At 39.8% G+C, this 24,577-nt stretch overlaps 1 protein-coding gene and 1 long non-coding RNA gene across 2 annotated transcripts in view; one reads left to right on the top strand and one right to left on the bottom strand.

The window, feature by feature from the left end:
- Positions 1-167: 167 nt before the first annotated feature.
- Positions 168-24,577, bottom strand: part of LOC110070931 (amine sulfotransferase-like) — a 32,680-nt gene continuing 8,270 nt past the window's right edge. The window contains exons 2-7 of the mRNA XM_078384826.1: positions 24,289-24,452; positions 22,366-22,574; positions 21,655-21,775; positions 19,024-19,118; positions 5,962-6,142; positions 168-4,947 (exon numbers count right to left, since the gene is read on the bottom strand). Coding sequence (XP_078240952.1) covers positions 4,826-4,947; positions 5,962-6,142; positions 19,024-19,118; positions 21,655-21,775; positions 22,366-22,574; positions 24,289-24,430 — 870 coding nt within the window. The 5' untranslated portion in view covers positions 24,431-24,452 and the 3' untranslated portion in view covers positions 168-4,825. The remainder of the gene's footprint in view (positions 4,948-5,961; positions 6,143-19,023; positions 19,119-21,654; positions 21,776-22,365; positions 22,575-24,288; positions 24,453-24,577) is intronic.
- On the top strand, positions 6,511-17,269 carry LOC144586531 (uncharacterized). The gene is made up of 2 exons (XR_013541400.1): positions 6,511-10,119; positions 16,223-17,269. It is a non-coding gene; the product is annotated as an uncharacterized LOC144586531 (long non-coding RNA).

Genomic DNA, 24,577 nt, shown 5'->3' with positions numbered 1-24,577 from the left:
TTGCAGAAGACCACACCCCTTCAAGAGTATTTGCTGAGTCCTTGGTCTTAAGGTGATAATGGTGCTCATTTGGCTAATAAGCACAAATATTGCTAACTGTGTTTCTTTTCTTTTTTGCCCTCTCCTGCTTTTCTTCATGAGTGTGAATGAGTGTGCTATTTAGCCTATTTTTATTTGCTATTGAAGGTTCATTGAAAGTACACAGTTCACATTTGCCTAGCACTGCATATTTCTACAGTTGATAAAGAAGTTTATGTTTATTACATTTTACAAACTGATGAACTGGGTGCATGACTGATAGCTTTCATTGTGTGAGAGAGTTGTAAAGAGGTGCTGTGCACAGCCCATATATGAATACTGTATACTGAGGTGGAAGAATGTTTCCGTGGTGCACCTAGAAGAACTGTATTCTCAAGAGGGGGTGAAGATCAACCTCCTGTGAATCGCAGGACATACAAAGGCATCTCAGAGGGCCAGTATCTTATAGTGGATAGAGGATGGATTAGGACTCAGGAGACTTGCATTCAGATCCCCACTCATCCATGAAAACCTACAAGGTGATACCATACTAAAACTGTCCCTTAAATATCTCACACACCTTGAAAACCTTATTAGAGTCACCAACAGTCAGATGGGACTTGATGGCTCAGAGCAACAATAAAGGCATCATGGATCTGAGAAGGCTAGACCTTATTGGAGAGGTTTGGAACCCTAAACCTCTGCTTTCGTCTCCAAAAGGCACACCTAGTACATTTGAGAAGGGAATTTATGCACAAACCAGGAGATCACGCTAGATATGAAACTCCTAAGCTTCTGAAGGTCAATTTAACTGATGGGTCACTGTAAACAAATATTAATTCCACTGAACGCTTGAAGATTTGCTATAGTATTTGACATCACAGCCTTGAATCACATTCTGCATGTTAACCCTAATCACGGATACGTTGCAAGACCAGGGCTATACATGCAACCTTTTGATGTTTGGACAATTCTCTTTGTGTTTGTATATTGTTTAAGAGCTGCGGATAAAGATTGGAGCCACATGGACTGAAGTCCATTTGATTTAAATACTATTACTTTTTGGAATGGTTCCAAAATGGAATTTACACATCTCCATGTGATTCTTTTCCCTTGAGAAATTGAAAGTGAGAAGGATGTGTATTGAGTAGTGCAATGAATCGATAGCAGATTCCTTCCTGTACATGTCTATGCTATGTATGTGGAGTATGTGCTGTATGATAGTCGAGTTGCCCTGAGTGGTGAACAGCTTATTGGACTGTCATCTGGTCATCCCTTGGTTGCCACTCATATAGAACTTGCTAGGCACATCAAAGAGAATGCTGCTCATTTTCTCCTAGAACTTTATGCCACAGTTTTGGCTATGAGCTTTTTGGTCATTCATTTGTAATTTTAACAAACAAGATTTTAATTCACGAATGCTTGCAATGATCATTTAACTTGTTTACTCCACTCTCTTTGGTAAAGGGGGTTGTGTGCTCAGTGACTAGGCAGCACCAAGATATAGATGAGTAACATTCTTTTCTACAGCTTACCAACTTCTAGAACTGTGATTAACAACTGCAGTTATTTCAGATTTGGACACCCTCTTCCCATCTGGAGAGAATTTTACAGGGGAGTTCTTGTTTTCTTATTGAGCAATTTGTTCTTATTGAGCAATAAGTTTTCTTACTGAGCTATTTGTCCACATACATTCTATTTGCTATTTTGTCCTTTTGTAATTCTTCCTATCCTTGGGTTATATAACATCAGCAGGAAAAAAATCAACCAGTTTACCCTTTGGAATCTTTGTTCCTTTATAAACTCTTTTTGCCCTTGGAGTCAAACAAGTTCAGACAAAAATCAGACTTTGTCATTTTTATTGCAAAATCTGTGTTGAAGGCCAATGTTGTCCAATTGCCCTACAACATAATTCCCTGTTGGTTTATTTGGAATTGATTACTGAAACAATCAAGGCAATATCAAGTGTGAGAGTTCTAAAGAACTGGGCTGACCTATTTCCATTTCTGTGTGGCATATGAACAAATAAACATATGAAGTGTGTGTGTCCAGATCCAAAGCTCATCTAAGCTAGAAACTCTCTAAAGCTGCTGCTGTTTTGTTTTCCAATCACCTATGTTCCCACTTATGTAAATTAATCCAGGGGTGTGGAGAATAATATCATTATATATTTCTATATACATAAACATATTGTCAGTTTCATAGATTCTTTTGTGAGTATTTCTCTATTTCAGGCATGCTGTTTATTTCAAATATAATCCAATGTGTAAGCAGGGAAAGATTGAAAGTCAACCCCTCCCACCTGCCACTCCCTCCAGAGCTGAAGAGAACTGCCTTTTCTACATGTGGCACCTCGTTGGAGATTGCGAACATCCCAGTCGTTGGTCATGCTCTCTCCAGATGGCTCCCCTCCCTTTGGAGAAAGTGGGCCTGTCCACCCTGAGAAAGTTGGTGTGGCCTGGTCCATGCTCAAAAGGTTCTCATCTTAATTGTGATCTGTTTTAATTCTCACTTGAGTGATTCCTTCTGTTCACCCTGGCGATATCCTGGCAATCATGCTACAGGTCCTCTTCTCTCTTGTTACAGATTCACACAGATTTATAATTGGGGCTTTCCTAGGGCCATGCTTCCTTGTGGAGTGGAAGTCAACATAGCCCCTTTCTCTGTCTTTCCTTGTGGCCATCATTCAGGGGGCTGAGGTGAATTTTCTCTTTTTTGTTATTTTTCTTTTTTGCTATTAAATAACATGTATGGTATATCAAAATGGTAATGCATCAACTTAGCATGGTATTAGAAATCTGGTGCATCGGTTAGGGAAATATTAAGAACAAAAGAAGACAAAATTAGAGGAAGAATTTTACCTTTCAGTGTCACAACCCACCGAATATGTCACAAGGTTATCACCAGAGTTAACGTTATGATCAGTTCCATTTTAGTGCAAGGTATAATCTCTCTGCGTAGACCAAACAAGATCTGGGTTGTGCTGAATTGTGCCAAAAAGAATGCATGCCCCAGCACTGTGCCAGACAGGTGCATGACTGCTCTTAAAGGGGAAGGATGGATCACTCTAAGTGGAAACACATGTGGATGCTGTCATTTGGCTTAATCCAAATAATGCCACTAGTGATCAATACAATGATCTACGTGCCATTGTGGACAGGCCCAGTGACAGGTAGGGGTCTAGAACTCTCTCCAGGTTTGTGTTTTCTATTCACCCTTTGTGGAATGCTTGAAAGGGATTCCAGTGTTCTGTCACAGCAACAGTCCAGGACAGATTATTGAGAATTCTATTTTGGCAGAGGCTGAACCTGTTAGGAGATGAATTTTTCAGAAGCCTAAGTCATATATTTCTGCACTGCAATCCAAAATCTTTACGTTAACTTACTAGGATGCCCAGATAAAGCAGACAAAGAATCACTTTGTCAGCACAAATGCCTGTTTGGCCAGGAAAGAGTTAAGAAGTTCTCCGCCTGAGAGTCAGCAAATTTTTTGGACTTTAGCAGATTTTTAAAAAATTAAATTAAATTTGTTTACATACAAAAACACACACAAAAAACCCTCAAGATAAGACAACAGTGCATCCCGCACCCCATTACAGGGTATTGTATTAATGGACCATCCATTAATACAATACAGAGATATATTTTAAAACAACATTTTCTGCTTCTTTTAAAAGATCCCTTATCCCTTCCAGAAATATATATATATATATTCTTGACCTGGCTTTTGCCCTTTTCCTTTATTCAGTATGACATTTCTAAAGTCACCCCATATCTCATTAAATTTATTAAATTTTATCACTCCTTTTTTAAACTTAATTTCAGATGTCAGCAAATAGAGTCCTGACTGACAGGATGAAAAGTTCAGATTGCCCCAGACCTGGAGCTGATTTACACTTTGAAGAAATCCTGAAAGAATGTTCATTGAAAACACCAAGAACTGGAACAAACAGATCTGTGCTTTTCTAATGCAGAAATACTTTGAATATGCCTTATAAAATTGTATGCCAATTCCCTGGAGATACATGGCAAAGTGTCCCTTATTGGAGCACCATCAATCCATTATTTTCTCTAAAGCAAGCCACTTTTTTTTTAATGTTCAAAGAAAACCTACATTTTGATTTTTCTGTGATGTTTTATTGCACTCCAAATATTTCCCTTCTGGGGTCATGAAGGTACAACAATGTATTTACTTTGGAATGCCCTTGCTGGTAAGCTTGTTCTACATATGCTCAGTTAATAACTGTATCACCTTTTCCTCACTTTTTAAAAAGAGAAGTATTTCAGTTCCTCCAACCTGGATTTATTCCAAATAAAAAAAGATAAGACCAACCATTCTCTTTCAAGATATGCACTCTTGGTCTTTTCAGTTTATTTCATTTGTTTTTAATTTGTGTGTGTTTAAGGTCACTTATTTCTGCAGAGGCGTTTAAAAAGTTTTATGTTTCAAAACTTGTAACTTAAAAACCCTTTGTCCAAACCTCCTCAAATTTGGAACAGAACAAGAAAATTTTGCATGCTACATATGTGCCAGATTTAGTGCTGATGCAAAGTCCAGTTTCAATGTTATAAATGTTTCTTTGGGCTGCTCCCATTTTTATAATTGCCTTGTAGAATGTTGATTTACTCTGCTGCACAAGAACATCACTGTACTCTCACCCAGTGATAATTTAGAAAAATAACATACAATGTGAGTAATGCAGACAAAGCACAGTTAGTAAAAAAAATTCACATATTGATTTGAAATAAAAAGAAGTAGCATGTTTCTGAAAATCAGAATTATGTACAAGGCAAATGAGAAAGGTCTGTCAATTCAAGCTCATATCCCAGCAGAATTTGAAGGGTAGCTTTTCCATTCTTTTCTTAAAAACATGGTTGAATCTTTCATTCTGGGCAACAGTCATCATGTTTTTCCAGTCTCCAACAACACCTTGTAGACAAATCAGAGAGAGAGTCTTATTTACCTTTTCTGCCTTTGACAACAGTGTGACACGTCAGAATCACTGAAATGTTACTGCTTTGTTCACCTTATCCTGCTTAGAATATGCAGCTCTTGTACTTTATAGAGACATTACAGAATCACAGCTATGTTACTGCCACTTCTTCAGGGTTAGACTATACTTTTAATTGTGGTGGAATTATAGAATAGCTCTGGCTGTCCAACTAGTAAGCAATATCACTTTACATACTTAATTACATTAGATAATTTATATATCCCTGTTTCATTTCAGTGCTTACAAATAAAACAATAACACACAATTTTAGTCAATATTATTAGAGAACCGAAATTGGTATAGCATGACACCATAAGTGTCAGATATCAACTCTGGATATTCTACAACTGCCAACAGTGAGTTAAGGCGTGACTACATCAGAATTTAGCTCGTTGTTTGAACCACTATAGGGATAGGCTGGTTTGCTCCTAAAGATGACTAACAGACAACATCTAGAGAACCTGCCTAGTTCCAATATTTCCAATACTGTGAACCAGCTTAATACAAGAGCCATTTCAGGAGATCAACAAATTGAATACTTCCTCTTCTCAGTGGATGGAATAAAGGAAGTGAAAAATATTTTAGAATTTATTATGGTAGTGAAAATGCACTAGATCACTTATTAAAAAGGAAAATAAATCTTTCTTTGGTATGTCTTAAAGGCTGGTTGAGAAACTCTCCACAGTGAAATCCACAGATCCATTGCTGAGAAGCAGAAGTGTATAATTTGCCAAAATCCTGAAGTGGCTCCCTTATTAAGTCGCTTCATGATATTAGAAATTACCATTGGAAGGAGCCAGAACAAATAGGGTTGTTTTCACTCTGATATGCAAGGATCACATCAAATGGTGTATCACACCTCAACCTGAACCCATCACCCCAGTTAGTCCACACCAGCCCGCTCCAAAAGAGTCCATGTAGACAAGTCCTTGGACTGGCCACAGTCTTACCTTTGCGAAGAAAGCCACCTCTTGTGTGATCTACGAGCTCAGATGACAAGTGCTTATAGTTTGCCCTTCGATCCTTCCTCATTTTATCAAATGTAGCATTATCCACCACTTCATCTACCTCCTTTTCAGTCAGCTTCTTCCCTAGGAAGTTGCAAATTTTCAATACAGAGCTTCTTAGATCCTGAAATATGATATGGCTTACATAAGAGACCTCCAGGCACACTTGGAAATCACCACCAACTAGATCCTATTGTAATGGATTAACTCAGGATAACCTGCCACACATAAGAAGCAATCAGAGTAATAAAATACACATTAAGAGGTTTTAGAGCAGAGGTCTCCAAACTTTTCATACGGAGGGCCACATAATAGGTTTTTGATATTTTTGAGGGCCGAAGGAATGTCCATGTGCATGCATGCATGCACAAACTCCCACCCATCCGCACACACTCATGCACTCCCACCCGCCCACTCGCGCGCACACACACATGCATGCACTCCCACCCACCTGCACACACACCCGCACACATGCCCGCCCGTATGCATGGACACAATAACGGACGGACAGGCTGCATAAAATGGCCAGGTAGGCCAGATATGGCCTGCAGCCGTACTTTGGAGACCCCTATTTTAGAGGAACTCTAGAATCTTTGTGTGTGTGTGTTTGGAAAAGACAGTTAAAACCTAAGTATTAAATAAATAGGTTGGATAGACAGAAGGATGGATGAAATTCACAAACACAAAGTTACACGAATGGAAGAAGAATGGCCACTGTCACCATTACTGTTTATAGTAGAATATGTATATCTAGTAAATACAAAGAAGCAGAAACCCACAATAAAAACAGCAATTGCAAACACATGAGAATATAAAATAAAATGATTTGTACATGACCTGTTACATGCAACAAACTTATCAGCAATCCTAGAAGTGCAAAACATCTTGGAGAAACTTGGAGTATACACAGAATTGGACATGAATTATATAAAGCCAAGATGCTGTAGTTCAATATCAATATGATCCCTCAAGACAGAAAGAACACCAAATATAATATAAAGTACCAACTGCATTTTAAAACTTTTAAAAATTAGGAATACTCATAAGAAGAGAATGAAATAACTGTACTAAAGAAATTGGAAAATTGTAGAAAAATAGTTAACTAGAAACCTGAAAGAGGTGACAACATTAATATTTTCTTTTAAGGAAGAACCAGACTGGTTCTTAAAAAAGATTATGTAACTCAGTTCAAGGCAGATGGTGCTGAATTCAAAGCCTAAAGGATTGCTGTGGGGAGAGGGATATAAGAATCCCTGTGAAGGGCCAAATACGTATACATAGGGGCAGCTAAGTGTTTGTCACAGTGAAATAAGAAGAGAGCAACTAGGAGTAGGCATCCTTTAGTCTTGAGAAATAACATGCTCTGAATAGAGGATTTGGAACAGCATCTAGTGTGGCTGAGAAGGCCAATTTGAGAGCGACAATCCCTTCCACTCTGAAGACAAATACAATCTCACTCCTGTCCAGCTCCCTGATATTGCTGGTTTTGGGACTCCCTCTTTGCCTCGGCCTGCTGTACAAAGGTCTCTTCAAATTTGGGAGAGGCCATGCTGCACTGCCTGCCTCCAGGCTGAACGCTCAGATGTCAAGGTTTCCCATCTGGTGAGGTCCATTCCTAAGGCCTTCAGATCCCGCTTGCAGATATCCTTGTATCACAGCTATAATCTCCCTCTGGGGTGCTTTCCCTGCACTAATTCTCCATACAGGAGATCTTTTGGAATCTGACCATCAGCCATTCTCACGACATGCCCAGGCCAATGTAAATGTCGCTGTTTCAATAATGTATACATGTTAAAAATTCCAGCTCATTCTAGGACTACTCTATTTGGAACTTTGTCCTGCCAGGTGATACGAAAAATGAGTCGGAGACAACACATATGGAACATGTTCAACTTCCTCTCCTGCTGTGCACAAAGGGTCCAGGACTCAATGTAGTACAGGAGTATACTCAGGACAAATGTTCTATAGACCTGGATCTTGGTATATGCCGTCAGCTTCTTATTAAGCCATACTCTCTTTGTGAGTCTAGAGAACATGGTAGCTACTTTGCCAATGCATTTATCTAGCTTGACATCTAGGGAGAGAGTGTCAGAGATTGTTAAGCCAAGGTACAAGAAATCATTGACAACCTCCAATTCTTGTGTGGAGATGGTAATAGAGGGAGGTGAGTCCACGCCCTGGCCCATGACTTGTGCTTTCTTCAAGTTGACTGTTAATCCAAAATCTTGGCAGGCCTTACTAAAACAATTTATAAGTTGTTGGAGCTCTTCAGCAGAATGGGCAACAACAGCTGTATCAACAGCAGCGAAGAGGAAGTTCCACATGTATTTCAGCTAGACTTTGGTCTTCGCTCTCAATCTAGAGAGATTAAGGAGCTTTCCATCTGATCTAGTCCAGAGATAGACTTCTTCTGTTGCAGTTCCAAAGGTGTGCTTCTGCATGACAGCAAAAAAGATTCCAAAGAGGGTCGGCATGAGGACACAGCCTTGTTTTACTCCGCTTCGGATGTCAAAGGAATCTGATGTTGAGCCATCAAAAACTACAGTGCCCTTTATTTCCTTATGAAAGGACCTGATGATGTTAAGGAGTCAAGGTGGACATCCAATCTTGAGAAATATTTTAAAAATGGCTGTCCCTCCTAAGCAAGTCAAAGGCCTTTGTAAGATCTATGATGGCCACCAAGAGTGGCTGTCATTGTTCCCTACATTTCTCCTGCAGCTGTCTGAGGTAAAATACCATGTCAGTGGTGGATCTATTAGCTCAAAATCCACACTGTGATTCTGGATAGACTCTGTCTGCAAGCACCTGGAGCCTCTTCAGCACGACATGGGCAAGCAGTTTCCCTACAATGCTGAGAAGAGACATGCCACAGTACAGTGGTGCCCTGCATAGTGACGATAATCCGTTCCAAAAAAATCATCGCTATATGGATTCGTCGCTGTGCGGAACAAAAAAGCCCACAGGAATGCATTAAAACATGTTTAATGCGTTCCTATGGGCAAAAAAACTCACTGTTCTGCGAAAATCCTCCATGCGGCCGCCATTTTTGCTGCCCAGTAAGCGAAGAAAGGGCGCGGAAACACTGCAGGCGGCGATTTTCTTTACCTGGTGGCCAATCAGCTTTTTTAAAAACATCACTATGCAATAATTGGTAAGCGAAACGCTTACCGATCATCACAAAGCAATGTTTTACCATCTAAAACATCGCAATGCGATCGCAAAAGCGATCGCAAAAAACACATCGCTATGCGTATTTGTCGTTAAGCGAAGCACTCGTTATGCAGGGCACCACTGTAGTTATTGCAGTCGCCCCGTCTCCTTTGTTCTTATACAATGTGACAATGTTTGCTTCCTTCATGTTTTGTGGTATTTCACCTTCCCTCCAGCAAAGACAAAAGATTTCATACAACTCAGTGGTAATTATCTCTTTACAGCACTTCAACAGGGATGTTCCCATTGTTCATGTGCATTTGCAGCAGCTGGGCATGGAAGAGTTTCCTCAAGTGCTCAGGCTAATTCCTCCACTTTTCTCTGGTTGCGAGTCTTGCCGATGTCAATACATGGTCCTCCTTCCTTTTTCATGTGATACAATCTCTTTGTTTGCAGTTTTACTCTCCTAGACACCAGGAAGTGATCAATATCACAATCAGCACCCTGATAGCTGTTTGTGATTGTAATACTAGGAAGGCTAGAGCGTTTAGTGAGGATCAGATCGAGCTGATGCCAATGCTTCGATCTTGGTTGTCTCCAAGAGACTCTGTGTTGAAGCTTTGTATTGAAGAACGTGTTGCTGACACAAAGATCATAATAACAGCAATACTCCAGCAAGCACTAGCCATTTTCATTCATCTTCCCAATGCCAAAACAGCCTAGACAAGCAGGCCAAGAACTGTGATCAGCTTCAACTCTAGCGTTAAAGTCTCTGAGAATGAACAGCGGCTCTCTCTCAGGGATTTTTTATAGTAGCTGCCAGATCATCATAGAATTTGTCTTTGATTTCTGCTGTAGATGACAGTGTTGGTGCATATGCACTAATGAAGGTGACCGGTCCTGCTGATGAGTGGAGCTGCAGAGACAGGATTCTTTCACTCCCCGGAGTAGGTGGTGTGACGAACACGGGTTCGAAAACACACGTGTAAGCTTGGACAGAGAGCAATCAGGAGTTTGCACATGCTAAAATGAGCTGAAAGAGTCCAATCCAGCCAGCCATGCTACAACACTCCTTCTCACAAGTCTGCCCACATAAGAACACCCTGGTACTCTCAGATATTATTGTGAAAAGGTCAAGTGGGCTTTGTAGTCCTTAGACTTAACTTGCACCACTGACAGGACTCTAAGTAAGCTAGGCCGAGGCAGCACTCTCAGATGACCCTATGGCAAGTGTACTGTTCAGGAAACCAAATGAGTTTTATAATCTTTATTTTATTAAAGAAAAAGCATGTTACTAAGTATCAGAGCCAAATTAAACCAAAACAAATAATCTAGCATTGTGCTGTTTAGTTACACAGATGTAGTGAGGCAAAGAAAACATGAAAAATATAAAAGTATTCAAAAACCTAAAAAGCCATTAAAAAGAATAAAAACAGTTCCAGTCCAGGAAATCATTAGTAAACAAAATAATCCAAGTTGGTTATAACAAGGCTATAGTCCTCAGTGATACTATAGAATAAAAATCCCTAAACAAAAGTAAAAATCCATTATATGTCCCATAGTCCTTAGAAAAGAAAAATCCAGTAAATATACCATAGTCCTTACTAAATTACAAGAGCATAGTCCATATGGAGTATTCCAAGAAAAGAAGTTCATAAAGAATATTCCATAGGTAACAGTCCATAGAAAATAGTCCATGTACAGTCCTTAGGAAAATCCCATAAGTCCAAAAGTAATCCAGCAAAGCATAGAAACCAGTCCATGTAGGTAGACCACCAGTCTCTCTCTAAAGACATCAGGGTAAGTCCCAAATGGTTGAAGTGTAGGTCACAAATCACTGAAAGGTCGGTCTTGGAAAGACAATGTCCATAGGTAAAAAGTTCCTTTTTCAAGAGTAACTGGCAAGGGCCTAATGCACCTTCCCACGATGTCATCCAATCAGAGTTCGTTACTAGGCAAACAGTCCTGTTACATCACATGAATTCTTTCTCATACACAGCAGATGTTATTTGGGTTTATGGTGGTTTCTCAAAGAGTCACAACAAATCTATCTAATCACACAGTCCTTTCTCAGGCCTTCAGAATAACATTCTCTCTGCTCGCCTAGAAAACAACTTGTCAGCATAGCACAGATACTATATACAAAGAAACAAAATGGAACCTCTCTGGCTCACTTCATAATTACAAAACCCATATGCCTTTAAAAGATTTTAACTTAAAAACCCATCTCATCACAAGCCCCCTGAAGATTAACAAAATTCCTAAACAATTTAAGCTTTAATTTTGATAACTGAATAAGATGAGATGTCATAATGAAGCATTAACAAAATAGAGAAAGATATTAACATGAGCATAAAGTTATACATCTCAAATATGATTCCTAAATAGCAAAACAATTGATACATGAGAACTATTATAATTACAGTATTTACCATACATGAGAGAAATTTGCCCTAGACACTTCTACTAGTCTGAAAAACAGAAGAATAAACATGTTAGTATACTTAATCAAATACATCACTCTGCATATGCTCAGATAATACTCTAGTCATCAAACAGTAAAATAATGAAACCAGGGTTAACATCATAATAACTTGACAATCCAATATACTGATATGTAGTAATAATAGTGAAAACACTCTATGTATGCTCAGGAACATTGTCATACAGAATACCAAGAAAATTAAACATCAGAGCTTTAACAATTCTAGCCATTTTCTCCCCTTGCATCTGCACAAAACATTCGAGATAAGCAGTGGGGAATTAAAGCGTCCTTTCTGAGTAGATGTTTAACATCAAAATCATATTTTTGCAATCTGAAATACCACTGCATTAATCTTGGGCTTCGATGTCTCTGCTTCTCTAAGAATGACAAAGCATTTTGGTCTGCTTGAATTGGATCAGGGCTGTAAATTACAAGGTTGCCTACATAGCCAATCACATAATATAAATCACCAAACAATTCATCAACCAATTTCTGAAAAGTAACATAGGTATTTTCCATTTCAGGTGCTAGTTTTCTGAGTTGGTAAATTCCCTGAGGGCAAGTAGATGATGTATAAGGGCGATGTTCCTCTTTAATTAAAATCTGATCAAGCCCTCCTTTTCTCCCAATCACAGAAATATAATCAGCTTTTGCAACAATTTCTACCAACGTCTCAACATTGATTGTAAAGATTCTTTCACTTTCCGGGAACTTATTTAACTGGCTAAAATCCAATTCCACTTTAGGATTAGCTAACACAGGCTCAAATATCTGTCCTGGGCCAAATTGATCAATGCCTTCCACGCTTTGGTCCAGAAATGCCACACCCCTGGACACATGTATCACTGAATTAGCTGTGCTATCAGGTTTGGTCACAAGAGGCCGCTGTTGCAACAAAGTTCCCTCGGGAGTACTCTGCATAGCCTCAGAAACAGTATCAGCATTCTCACCACTTCCTTGGAAAATAGGCTGTTGAAAATAAGTATTGTCCCAAACCTCTGCTTTTCTTTCTAAAGATCTTTCTGAGAAGATTAACTGTGGTACTGGGCCAAATCTTTCAGTCTCTGAAGAAACATCAGTACTTTGTAATCCCAAAAAGTTAGCGCTTCCCCCTTCATTGGTGGTGTTATGAACAGTCTCACAATCTGACAAGTTCAAACGCAGCTTTCTATCTTTAATCAAGTTTACACAGTCACTTGTACTATTGAAACAATGCGAAAGTCCATGCTGCAAAACTGCTCCACTATCACCTCCTATGGCACTGGGCAAAGACTCTGAGAAAACCTTCACTCCTCCAGCTTCCTCAGCTGACTTTTCCGGTACCTTGAGTAGGCCACCCCCTTGGTATTTTTCATTACTTCCGAACTGCCATGAATTACATGGGGTCTCTGCCAACCTAACAGGGTCTGCTTTCGCTGTTCCCTCTGGGCTAAGAGAAGGGGGGTTGTTTGAGATCTGACATGCATCAAGATCTGCTGACACAAGTCCTGGCAAAGAATTAAGCTGAGTCTCTATTCCACCATCCCGGTATTCCACTCCCTCATGAACTGCTGTTGCTTCTAAGCTCTCAGTCCCAGCAATTGCTTTATTACTTTGGAAAATCCCTTGCTCTCCTTCTTCTAGCAAACCCATAGTCTCCTCCCAAATTATTTCAGAACTTCTCACCTGTCCTGTGCTCTGAGAAAGAGCTGAGGTTGGTGCTGAGCTGATTTCCAATGCACTGCAGTTTTCCCTTGGGTCGCCCGATGTTAATTTCCTCAAGGACACAGCTTCTCGGGAAACTTTTTCCTGCATTCCTTCCTCTGCGTGCGGTTCCAGGGCCTGTGAATCCTCTGTTTGGACTGACGATGAATCGCTGTCTTCTCTGGAATGCTCCTTAGCATTCCACTGGGCCTCGTTAACTCTTTCCACACAAACATCTTGCATCTCAGGGTTGCTCCCAATTGTTTGGAGCGTCTCGTTGCAGTAATTCCCAAAGGAACCCTGCTGAACTTGGAAAAACCTTTGCATCAAGCCAGGTTCTGTGCTAAGAAAACGTTTTAAAAGGATGTTTTCCTGATAAAGCTCACGTATCAGGAAATCTCTTTCCCTAATTTTCTGCTTGGCTTGTTCGAAAAATCCCGAAGCCACTTCCAAGAGTATATCCACGGTTTTAGACTGTTTTTGCTCCTCCATTTCTGCTGGCACTCTAGCCTAGGCTAGGTCAGCGATAAAACCAAACAAAACTCTAATAATAGAAAGGAAAATTTAAAAATCTCCTCTGCACTTCTGACCAACTGCTGTCCCTTCTGCTATCCTAAGATAGGCGAGAGAACAAACAGCTGCCAAACCAAAATAAAATTAAAAATCTCTTCTGCACTTCTGACCAACTGCTGTCCCTTCTGCTATCCTAAGATAGGCGAGAGAACAAACAGCTGCCAAACCAAAATAAAATTAAAAATCTCTTCTGCACCTTTGACCAACTGCTGTCCCTTCTGTGACCCTAAGATCTGTGAGAAGACAGACAGCTGCCAAACCAAAATACTGAAAAATTCAAAAGGAAGAGAAAAGAAAAACTGTGATCACTCTGTGAACCCTAGAGTTACAGAGATGATCAATGACTGAACTGGGTGCAGATAGTTACCTCTAAGATCATAGGGCATGACTCTAGGCCAAGCCAGATGCAACTAGGTACTCCTGCCAGATCCTAAGATCGTAATGGGGAGATCCAGAGCTAGTCTGGAACACGGCCAGGTGCTCCGGCAAATCCTAAGATTATAGGAGTACACTTAGGCCAAAACAAAAAAAAGAAAAAAAACCTGGATGCAAGGTCCAAAACAATGTAGTCAGAGTCATTTATGCAATCCTAAGATTGTGGAATGACCTGCTCAACTAGGGTGCAAGCACTCCAAAAATAAAGGACATGCATCTTGGAATTTCTTCACTACAACGTTGTAACAACCTGCACATGCCTACTGCTTAAATTCAATTGTTTCCTAACAGTTTGCTTGTCCCACTGGGAATCTCTTTCTTAAAAGAGCACCCCAGATTCTAACACACATTACCACAGCCTGAAGATTTAACACCTCTCACCACAGCCTTTAGATCTAACTGCTGGCAAACAGCGTTTCCTAGGAAATTACTGTTTACACCCAGGGAAGCACCTAGCTCCTTGAAGCCTCAGTGTCCCACTGCAATCAAAACTTAGCTTGTGGATCAGAGTCACTCAAGCTGTTAGATAGAACAAAAATTGGTCATCCTGAGGTACTACAAAACCCAGCACGTGGTTCATCCCACCGCTGCCACCATGTGACGAACACGGGTTCGAAAACACACGTGTAAGCTTGGACAGAGAGCAATCAGGAGTTTGCACATGCTAAAATGAGCTGAAAGAGTCCAATCCAGCCAGCCATGCTACAAAACTCCTTCTCACAAGTCTGCCCACATAAGAACACCCTGGTACTCTCAGATATTATTGTGAAAAGGTCAAGTGGGCTTTGTAGTCCTTAGACTTAACTTGCACCACTGACAGGACTCTAAGTAAGCTAGGCCGAGGCAGCACTCTCAGATGACCCTATGGCAAGTGTACTGTTCAGGAAACCAAATGAGTTTTATAATCTTTATTTTATTAAAGAAAAAGCATGTTACTAAGTATCAGAGCCAAATTAAACCAAAACAAATAATCTAGCATTGTGCTGTTTAGTTACACAGATGTAGTGAGGCAAAGAAAACATGAAAAATATAAAAGTATTCAAAAACCTAAAAAGCCATTAAAAAGAATAAAAACAGTTCCAGTCCAGGAAATCATTAGTAAACAAAATAATCCAAGTTGGTTATAACAAGGCTATAGTCCTCAGTGATACTATAGAATAAAAATCCCTAAACAAAAGTAAAAATCCATTATATGTCCCATAGTCCTTAGAAAAGAAAAATCCAGTAAATATACCATAGTCCTTACTAAATTACAAGAGCATAGTCCATATGGAGTATTCCAAGAAAAGAAGTTCATAAAGAATATTCCATAGGTAACAGTCCATAGAAAATAGTCCATGTACAGTCCTTAGGAAAATCCCATAAGTCCAAAAGTAATCCAGCAAGGCATAGAAACCAGTCCATGTAGGTAGACCACCAGTCTCTCTCTAAAGACATCAGGGTAAGTCCCAAATGGTTGAAGTGTAGGTAACAAATCACTGAAAGGTCGGTCTTGGAAAGACAATGTCCATAGGTAAAAAGTTCCTTTTTCAAGAGTAACTGGCAAGGGCCTAATGCACCTTCCCACGATGTCATCCAATCAGAGTTCGTTACTAGGCAAACAGTCCTGTTACATCACATGAATTCTTTCTCATACACAGCAGATGTTATTTGGGTTTATGGTGGTTTCTCAAAGAGTCACAACAAATCTATCTAATCACACAGTCCTTTCTCAGGCCTTCAGAATAACATTCTCTCTGCTCGCCTAGAAAACAACTTGTCAGCATAGCACAGATACTATATACAAAGAAACAAAATGGAACCTCTCTGGCTCACTTCATAATTACAAAACCCATATGCCTTTAAAAGATTTTAACTTAAAAACCCATCTCATCACAGGTGGAACAACGGATCTCAGCAGAATATTTCTGACTGCAAAGACACCATCACATTCCTTGGTCTCATTCAATGTCAGAAGAATCAGATTTTTTTTTCTTTGACAGATCCCAAGTATGGCAATCTCATCTCTTGCAGGGCAACAATGTCCATCTGCAGTCGATGACAGTTGTCTTGCACACATTGTCTGTTTCCTGCAGGTCGTCGGAAAAGAGAGCAACTAAGAGAAGATTATTATCAAAAACATGTTTATTCCTTTGCCTATTTAAAGAGAGCTGGCTGGATAGCTCAATGGTTCAGATATTTATTGGTGGAGCCAGAGGTTGGAAGTTCAAATTCCTACTGTGGTTCCTGGGAAAAGAGTTAGCTTGTGTAGCCATGGACAATGTGCCCTCACTGAATACTCACTACCTGAAGAAACCTGAAAAGGGTCACTATAAATTGGAATTGACTTGAGGACATGCTATTATTATTATTCAATAATAACAGACACAGTCAATCAAAATTATAAAAACATTGACTGATTATATAACAGAGTTAAATTTTAACCAAAAATCGAAGTATCTGTTACATATTGGCATATGCTGTTATCTATGCTGTTCCTATGCTGTTTCTGTAGCTCTGATGGTGTTATTTCTTTGATCTGCAGCTTATACTGTGTGAAATTTTTTGACATTGTTTCCAAAACCCCAATGACCATGGGGATCACTGGAGTGTGTTTCATGAAAAAGCGAGATGTTTCAATTGCCAGAGCCCTGTACTTTGTTAGTTTTTACAACTTTTTATTTTCAGCCCTGGCATCCCCTGGAGTTGCAATGTCAATGATCCCAACATTTCTTCGTTCTATTACTAGTATGTCTGGTGTGTTATGTTCAAGGTGTCTATCATTTTGTATCCCAAAATCCCACAAGAGCTTGACATCATCATTTTCTGATATATTTTCTACGTGAGGTTCCCATGGGTTTTTGGAGGCTGGCAAGTGATTTTTTTTTGCATTATGACCTGTGCACTAATTTTGCCACTCGATTATGAGATGTGACACAGTTTCATCTCTTTTTTTGGCAGGGTCAACATTCGCTGTTAGCACTAATTCTTTGAATCATAGCTTTGATCACATTGGTTTGAATTGCTTGTTCTTGTGCAACAAAAATCTAGCCTTTGGTTTCTTTCTTAAAAGTCCCCAGTTTTAGCCATGACTATGTTGAATTATTATCATGGTTTCCATCAGTATTTCTCAGGTGTTGTCCATGTAGTGGGGTTTTTTTTTCCAGCTGTTTAATTTATTTTTAATTGTGGTTTCTTATATTGAGCCTTTGTTTCTGTTGCTTTCAAAATATTCTCCATTTTCACTGCTTTCAGTAATTTTTCTCTGCTTCTGCTTATATAATCATTTGTGCTTCTTTTTTGTCAGAGGCCTAAACAGAACAAATATATTAATGAGCAACCATGATGTTCAGGTGTGTCAAAATGCTGAGTCACAGTGACTCAGGAGGGCTGGCTCAAAGATGATGCAACATCTGTGCTGATTGGATACAGCCAAATGCATAAGTGTATATATGTGGACTGTGTAGAGAAGATGTATTCCTACTCTTCTGATGAATTCATAGTGTCATGCTGTTGCTCTGTATATTTGTAAATATCCTGTAAATACATGTCTGGTGGTGTCTGAGTGAGTCATTTCCACGTGTTCATGCACTAACATTTTTCCTCCTCTACTACCTGCTGTATTTGCAGCAATTCACAGCCTCCCATTTTTCATGGTAAATATCTGTCCACATCACTTTTTGGATGTGATGCAAGATGAATGTTCATTAGTTTCCATATTTTTCAATACAATTCTAATTCATTTTGGGTCCAATCTATTATTCCAGCTGGGTATCTAATGACTTGAAGTGCTCTTTCTATGCTGTGATGGGTCTTGCAGGGTTTGTTTGTTTTTGGTGTGTTTTTTCCCATTTCCAATGGATTTTGTGGGGTTTGTTTGCTTTTTGATTCCCCCCCCCCCCTGATTTCCAATGGGTCTTGTGGGGTTTGTTTGCTTTTTGGTTGTTGTTTTTTTTTTTTTTCATTTTGGATGGGTCTTGCGGGGTTTGTTTGCTTTTGGGTCCCCCCCCCCCCCCCTTTTCTGATGTCCTTCACTGGCAGGGACAGCGGAGTTTGTATCTGCCAATCCTAGCTCCACAACCAGGCACTTAATGGCTGGGGAGTTAGGTACATTTTTTTAAATGTTCAGAAAAAATATCCGTCAAATTTTATCCAAGGAGGAAAGAATTTTTACACACTGATTTTTATGTTTTTAGGGTGATTGTAATGACATTCTTCAAAATAATATATTTTATGTATCTCTTGTTCATTTGTGTTTTGGATATTGGTTACTGACCATAATAAAGTTTATCTGTCTGTCTAATGGGAATGATAATGATGGTGATGTGTCATTAAGTTGAAAAATAAAGATGTAGAAATAAGACCAAATTAAAATATCATAAGAAAAGTAAGAAACACAATGGAAATAAGAATGGTAGGTGTGCATAATCCATTCAGATTTTCAGTTCCTATGCCAAACCCCTGTAAATTCCCTGGTTGAAATCAATACATCCTCATTTCACAGCTGTTCAGATTTGTGCAACAGCCCCCCTTGGGGGCACATCAAACCGTCTCCTGGCTCTTGCTCCTCTGCCTCCTTCTCCTTCCCATTTAGGCACTTGGCTGCCTTTTCCTTTGACCTCAGAATCCATGGCATGCTTAAGGGTATTTGGACAATTGTATGTATATTATTTATTTGGGAAAGCAGTGTTCTGACTTACCTTCTTCAATTCTTCATAGGTAAGGAAGAGAATATTGAAGTCATCCCTGTGAGCAGACCAGCCTTCTACATGGTCCAGCCATGAACCAGCTAACACTGATAAGAAAAATGTAGTTCCACACAAAAGTTAAAATAGATAAAATGCCATTTGGCAGCGTTGTTTAGTATTGGTGTATGCTGGAAAGTTCCAGTTCAACAGGCTGGAATTCCCCAGAAGGGTTAAGCAAAGAATGACATCTTTTATAGGGGGTGGATCCCATGGGACATGCTGAAACCAGAGCTGTTGTGCCTGCTTTGCTCTCCATCCACCTGCCACCCTATTGCATTAGATGGGAGTGGCCTCTGTTGATGGATGATGCAACAGCTTCAGTGACTGTCTTTCCAGTCCCCAGGTGCTCTTGGATCTCAAACTGCCATAAGCCTACACCACTAGCTCTGCTGGCCAGGATCTCTGGGAACATCTAGAGACTAAAGTTTGGGAACCACTGTTATATGGAATGGAGAGTAGTGCTATTTTGTCCATACCTTTTAGGCAGAAAAATATATTGGGCTACTATGGCACCTGCCTGCAATGGCACCACAAGTCATTTGGAAGTGTTAGAAATGCCTGTTCTACCATGCAGGGTAACTGTATGTAGTAAAGATGGGCATGAAGCTCTTTGTGCTGGGTTGTCCTAAGTCACTGGGACAGTAGCACAGGTGCCATGCATTTCCTGCCGCCACCCCTCTCACTGGCATCCCCACTCACCAGCCAATGTGCATTCCCTCCTTGTTGCATGATTTTCCAGTCCCTGCAGGAGCAAGGACTTCCTTTCTCTGCATCCTCCAGTAGCTGGCTACTCAGAAGCAGCGTTTTAGGAATTCCTGCGCCAACTCCTCATTTGAGTGGCTAGCTGCTGCAGGAGGCAGAAAAGGAAAACCCCTGCACCTGGACCTGCAGGGATTGGAAGATTACATGGTGGGGAGGGAACAATTTGTTATTTGGTTGTTGTGGGTTTTTCAGGCTCTTTGGGCGGGTTCTGAAGGTTGTTCTTCCTAACATTTCGCCAGTCTCTGTGGGTGGCATCTTCAGAAGACAGCACACTGTGCTCTGGTGTAGTTGGCTTGGGAGTGCAGTATTTATGGCTGTGAGATAGGCTTTTGTCTTTTTCTGTAGATGGGTGATTAGTGTGTCTTGTTGTGGGTGTATTGTTGTGATAAGGAGAAGAGATTATCTGTCACTGTGGTTGATGGGTGTCATTAGCTGGTCTTTTGTGTGTAGTGATCCCCTGTCCTTGTGGGTGGGTAGAGTTCGTTGACCTTTTGCACACTGTATTTTTGAGAGCTGGGAGCCAAGTTTTGTTGAGTTTCAAACTTTCCTCTTTTTTGTTGAAGTTCTGCTGGTGCTTGTGGATTTCAGTGGCTTCCCTGTACAATCTGACGTAATGATTGCTGGTGTTGTCCAGTATTTCAGTATTTTGAAATAGAATTTCATGCCCAGTTTGTTTTAGGGCATGTTCAGTTATTTGTTATTTATTTGGTTTTTATACTGCCCATCTAGACGAAGTTACTTGGGATGGTTTACAGTCCAAAAAAAAGCAATACAATTAAAATCATCAGTAAAAAGATTAAAACAAATAAAAACCAGAGGGAAAAATTAAGTAGCAGCAGGAGGGTAGGCTGGCCTAAAGAGCCAGGTCTTCAGTTTAGTCTTAAAAACTCCCAGTCAGTGAGCCAGGCAGATCTGAGAGGGAAGGATGTTCAAAAGGTGATGGACCACTGCTGAGAAGGCCCAGATTCTAGTTTTTTTCTTCTGGGCCTCTCTCGGAGTTAAGCCCCTCAGCTGCCCAGTATGTATATCTGGCTATCAATCTGATGGACTACAAATGCTCGTTTTTGTTTAGATGCAACTTTGACCTGATATTTTCTTACTTGTGGATATTATCTAAACTGTTTACTTAACAGAGTTGATTTACTTCCTTGTGTCCTACAGTATTTCCTCTCCATGTACATAAATCTCTTCCCACTTTCTAGCAGGTGCCTATTTCTTTTCCCTTTATCCCAGTGTGTTCAGGAGCAAGGGTTCTGGTGCATGAAATATTAGTTTTCTCCGTCATCGGTTTCTCACTACAGTATGAAACCACACTTTCTTCCATAACATGATAGTTAATGGTGAAAGTTGGTCTGCATGAAGTGTGTCTGAGTGTGGAGTAAAAATGTTCCTTATCTTCTTATTTATTTAGTGAGGATCAGTTATTCAACAGATTTTTAACATGGCTCACCATCTAACAATCTCTGGTGTGACCTTTTCAAAACGCTCTGTTGTCTGAATTCTCTCTGGCCATATTTTTGTGGGGAGAACAGAAACAGCAGTAGAGATTGTGGTTTGCAGAGGCATCCCCCTCCAAATCCCCATCTCCACTGAGAGGACACAGGTTCCGCCTCACACACTGACAGAAGTCCCAAGATGAGTAGGTGGCTTAATCAAGTGGGGCAGGGACGTGGGGTTTACAAGGGTGTCCCAAGCCCCATCTATCCTTTTAGTCCTTTCCCTTGTTTCAAGGGCAATTATCGGACAGAGTTTGTGTTCTCAAAGCACAGACATAGCATAGAGACAAATGTGGCTTAGATTCCAGTGCCAGGGAATCCTTACCTTTGCCATCTAGAAACTGTTCCATCAAAACAAAGTCTGTTTCTTCCAGTTTGCGTGAAAATTTGGAAAAATTATAGTATGAGACCAAAACATCTTTTGGGTTTCTGAGCACATAAATAACCTGTAGGAATCATTAAAGTTAAAATTAGATTAATCAGAGGACCTCAGCAATACATTTGAAAAGTGCCTCACCACCACCACGGATGGCACAAGTCAGTTTTGGAGTCTTTTAAAAGCCTTTTAAAAAAATCTTTAAAATTTACTTGGTGGTAAGGCTGCGTTCCTTTGACATTAAAGACCAGTTTTTGTCACTATTTTACTCATAATTATTATTATTATAATAATAATTTTATGTCTTCAAGTCAATTCTGACTGACGGGGGGCCCTTTTCACAGTCTTCTAAGTAGAGAGATTACTTAAAAGTAGTTTACCATTCCCTTATTCTGGGGGTGCTCTGGGATTGGTGAGCTTGCCCATGGCTACACAGGTTGGCTCTTCTCCAATGAGCTACAGTGTGGAATTGAACTTCCAAACTCTGGATCCACAGCCCGATACCTAAGTCACCACTGCTTTTACCTGGCTAATTCCTAGAAATCTCATTCTAGCAATATACTTTAAGCTATTGTTTATATCTCTCTGTGATATATTGATTTAAAAGAAGAAACAGTTTACAAATAAATTGAAGGAGACAATAGGAGTGGCATGTGATACCTTTCCTTTGCCGTTTCTTAATCCCTTTGGTACCAAGTAATAGGGCAAATGAGAAGCAATGAGACGTGGTGATTCACGCTTGCTCCAATCCACATTACGGACGTTGTACTCCAGCCATGGCATTCTGTCCAGTAAATCTGTCTCTTCAGTCCCATTTCGATGACCTTCATAATGTATCAAGCTCAGAATGTTTTGGGTCCACACTGTGCCTATGAATAGAAACAGCATGGTTTAATTTCTTCTTTGGCATCAAATTAACTTCTCCTGTAAAAGTAAATGCCTCTTCCTTGTGAGTTTATTATTTGAATTGCAACACTAGAAGAGGCAATAAGGGAGAGCAAGTATAGAACTCCGAGGGTAAGAGCAAGTATAGAACTCCAAGGTATGTAGATATGTGGGTTGGACTGGCTTCCAGAGATATGGCTTATGGGTTGGATTATCAACCTGTGGAATGGCCTGCCTATGGAATGGCCTTGAGGAAATCTTTGGTTGGTTTCATAAACTGCATGCTTGGCAGTTTTCCTGTACACAAGAACGGTGAGGATTTCTCCCAGCCTCGACTTTTGTATGATGGAGTGAGGGAAAAGACAGATCCATGGTTACTCCCAGCTGGAAAAGAATGGAAAAGTATGGACAGGCTACAACATTGGATCCTTTCAGTGCCTCCAGGCCCAGAGTGCATCCTGATTAGATGCTCCAATCACATCATGTGTTGCAGGACAAAGAGATGATTGCCTTCCTGGGAATCAAGAAAGGTGGTGCAGTGCACTTTTCCTCCAAACTTCCCATCTACCAATACAGGACTACATTTAGGGATGAAGGTAATGAAGTCAACCGGAATGCAGGAAAATTAGGGGCATGAGTGGAAGATAAAGCAATTGTTGTTTGATAGAATGGAGGGCACACACACTATCAATATATTTATATTCACCCAGATACACTTTTCAATTCACTGTTTCTCTCATAATTCTTGATGTTGCAGTTTCTGACTGCTCTGGGGACTTTGTACCTTAGTTTGCCTTGATTTTGAGAAAAGGCTTCATTTCGACAATGGTTTAGATTATTCCTTCTAGGAAATTCTATACCTTCCTTTCACTTGCGTTTCTTTTTACAAACAGCCTGTAGGCTGCCCCAAATGAACTTTGATTCCCTCCCTCCCTCCCTTCAAAATACAGAGGAGAGAGAGATAGAGATTTTTTATTTTATTACTTAATTTACATTTTTCTTCTGATTTTCCTATCTGGATTCCTTCTGGATCAATTTTATTGCACAGTCTCCTGAGGCTTCAGGAACCTGTTCCTTGAAATGCATAGCTATCTCTCTCTCTTTCTCAGACTTTACACCAAGCACTGCTAAACAACTGGGAACACAGTGAACTTCCACCAGAGCGCAAATACAGTATTTTATAAAAGGCTAACTGTAGCTGATTTTTTTTAACTATAATTTCATCTGGAACTTTAATCAAGTTTGTTCTGCATTACACTTTTTATTTTATCATTGCATTGTTAGATATTATGATAGAAATTCATTGATTTTATCTCTTTTATATTGTCCCTTCATTTCATGTATATTATGCCTTGTTTATTTGCTGTTATTCAAATAAATGTTCACATTCATTCCACTTACGAACAGCCTCAGATCATCTCTAGTTGCAGCCATTTGCCCATTGGGGCATATAAAGAATCTCATTTTTTCAATGGCATCTGCTATTTCCACCCAGAAATGTCTCTACAATATCTCTTCACTCACATTATCTCCTTTTTCATTAATCTCTTCCCCACCCCCACCCCGAATGCTGATTCATCTAATAAGGAACTAAAAGCTCATTACAGTGCAATTTAGTCAGACTAAAAAGGAAGAATAGAGCCAGATTAATATATATACGTATATAGGCATTTTGGAGTGAACGGTTTCAAGTCTTACCTGATTTTGGATAAGTGACAAGAAATACATCACTGTCTCTGATATCAAAATCCTCCAGGGAATCCAGATAATCTGGTGTAACCACATCAGACATAAAATAGATTCCTTTGTATTTGAACAGGTACTCATCTGACAATTCCATCGCTTGTGCTCTGGACAGAGGACTACAGAAAATTATAGTGATTTCCCCACTGTTATGGGACTGCAGACAATTACAAAATAATATATTAAAATTAATTTATTTATTCTAAAGATTCTGTGGAATCTTTCACTTTTCCAAACTTCAACA

Source organism: Pogona vitticeps, chromosome 1 (assembly GCF_051106095.1).
Source record: "Pogona vitticeps strain Pit_001003342236 chromosome 1, PviZW2.1, whole genome shotgun sequence".
Taxonomy (NCBI): Eukaryota; Metazoa; Chordata; class Lepidosauria; order Squamata; family Agamidae; genus Pogona; species Pogona vitticeps.
This window is presented reverse-complemented; position numbering and strand designations above follow the sequence as displayed.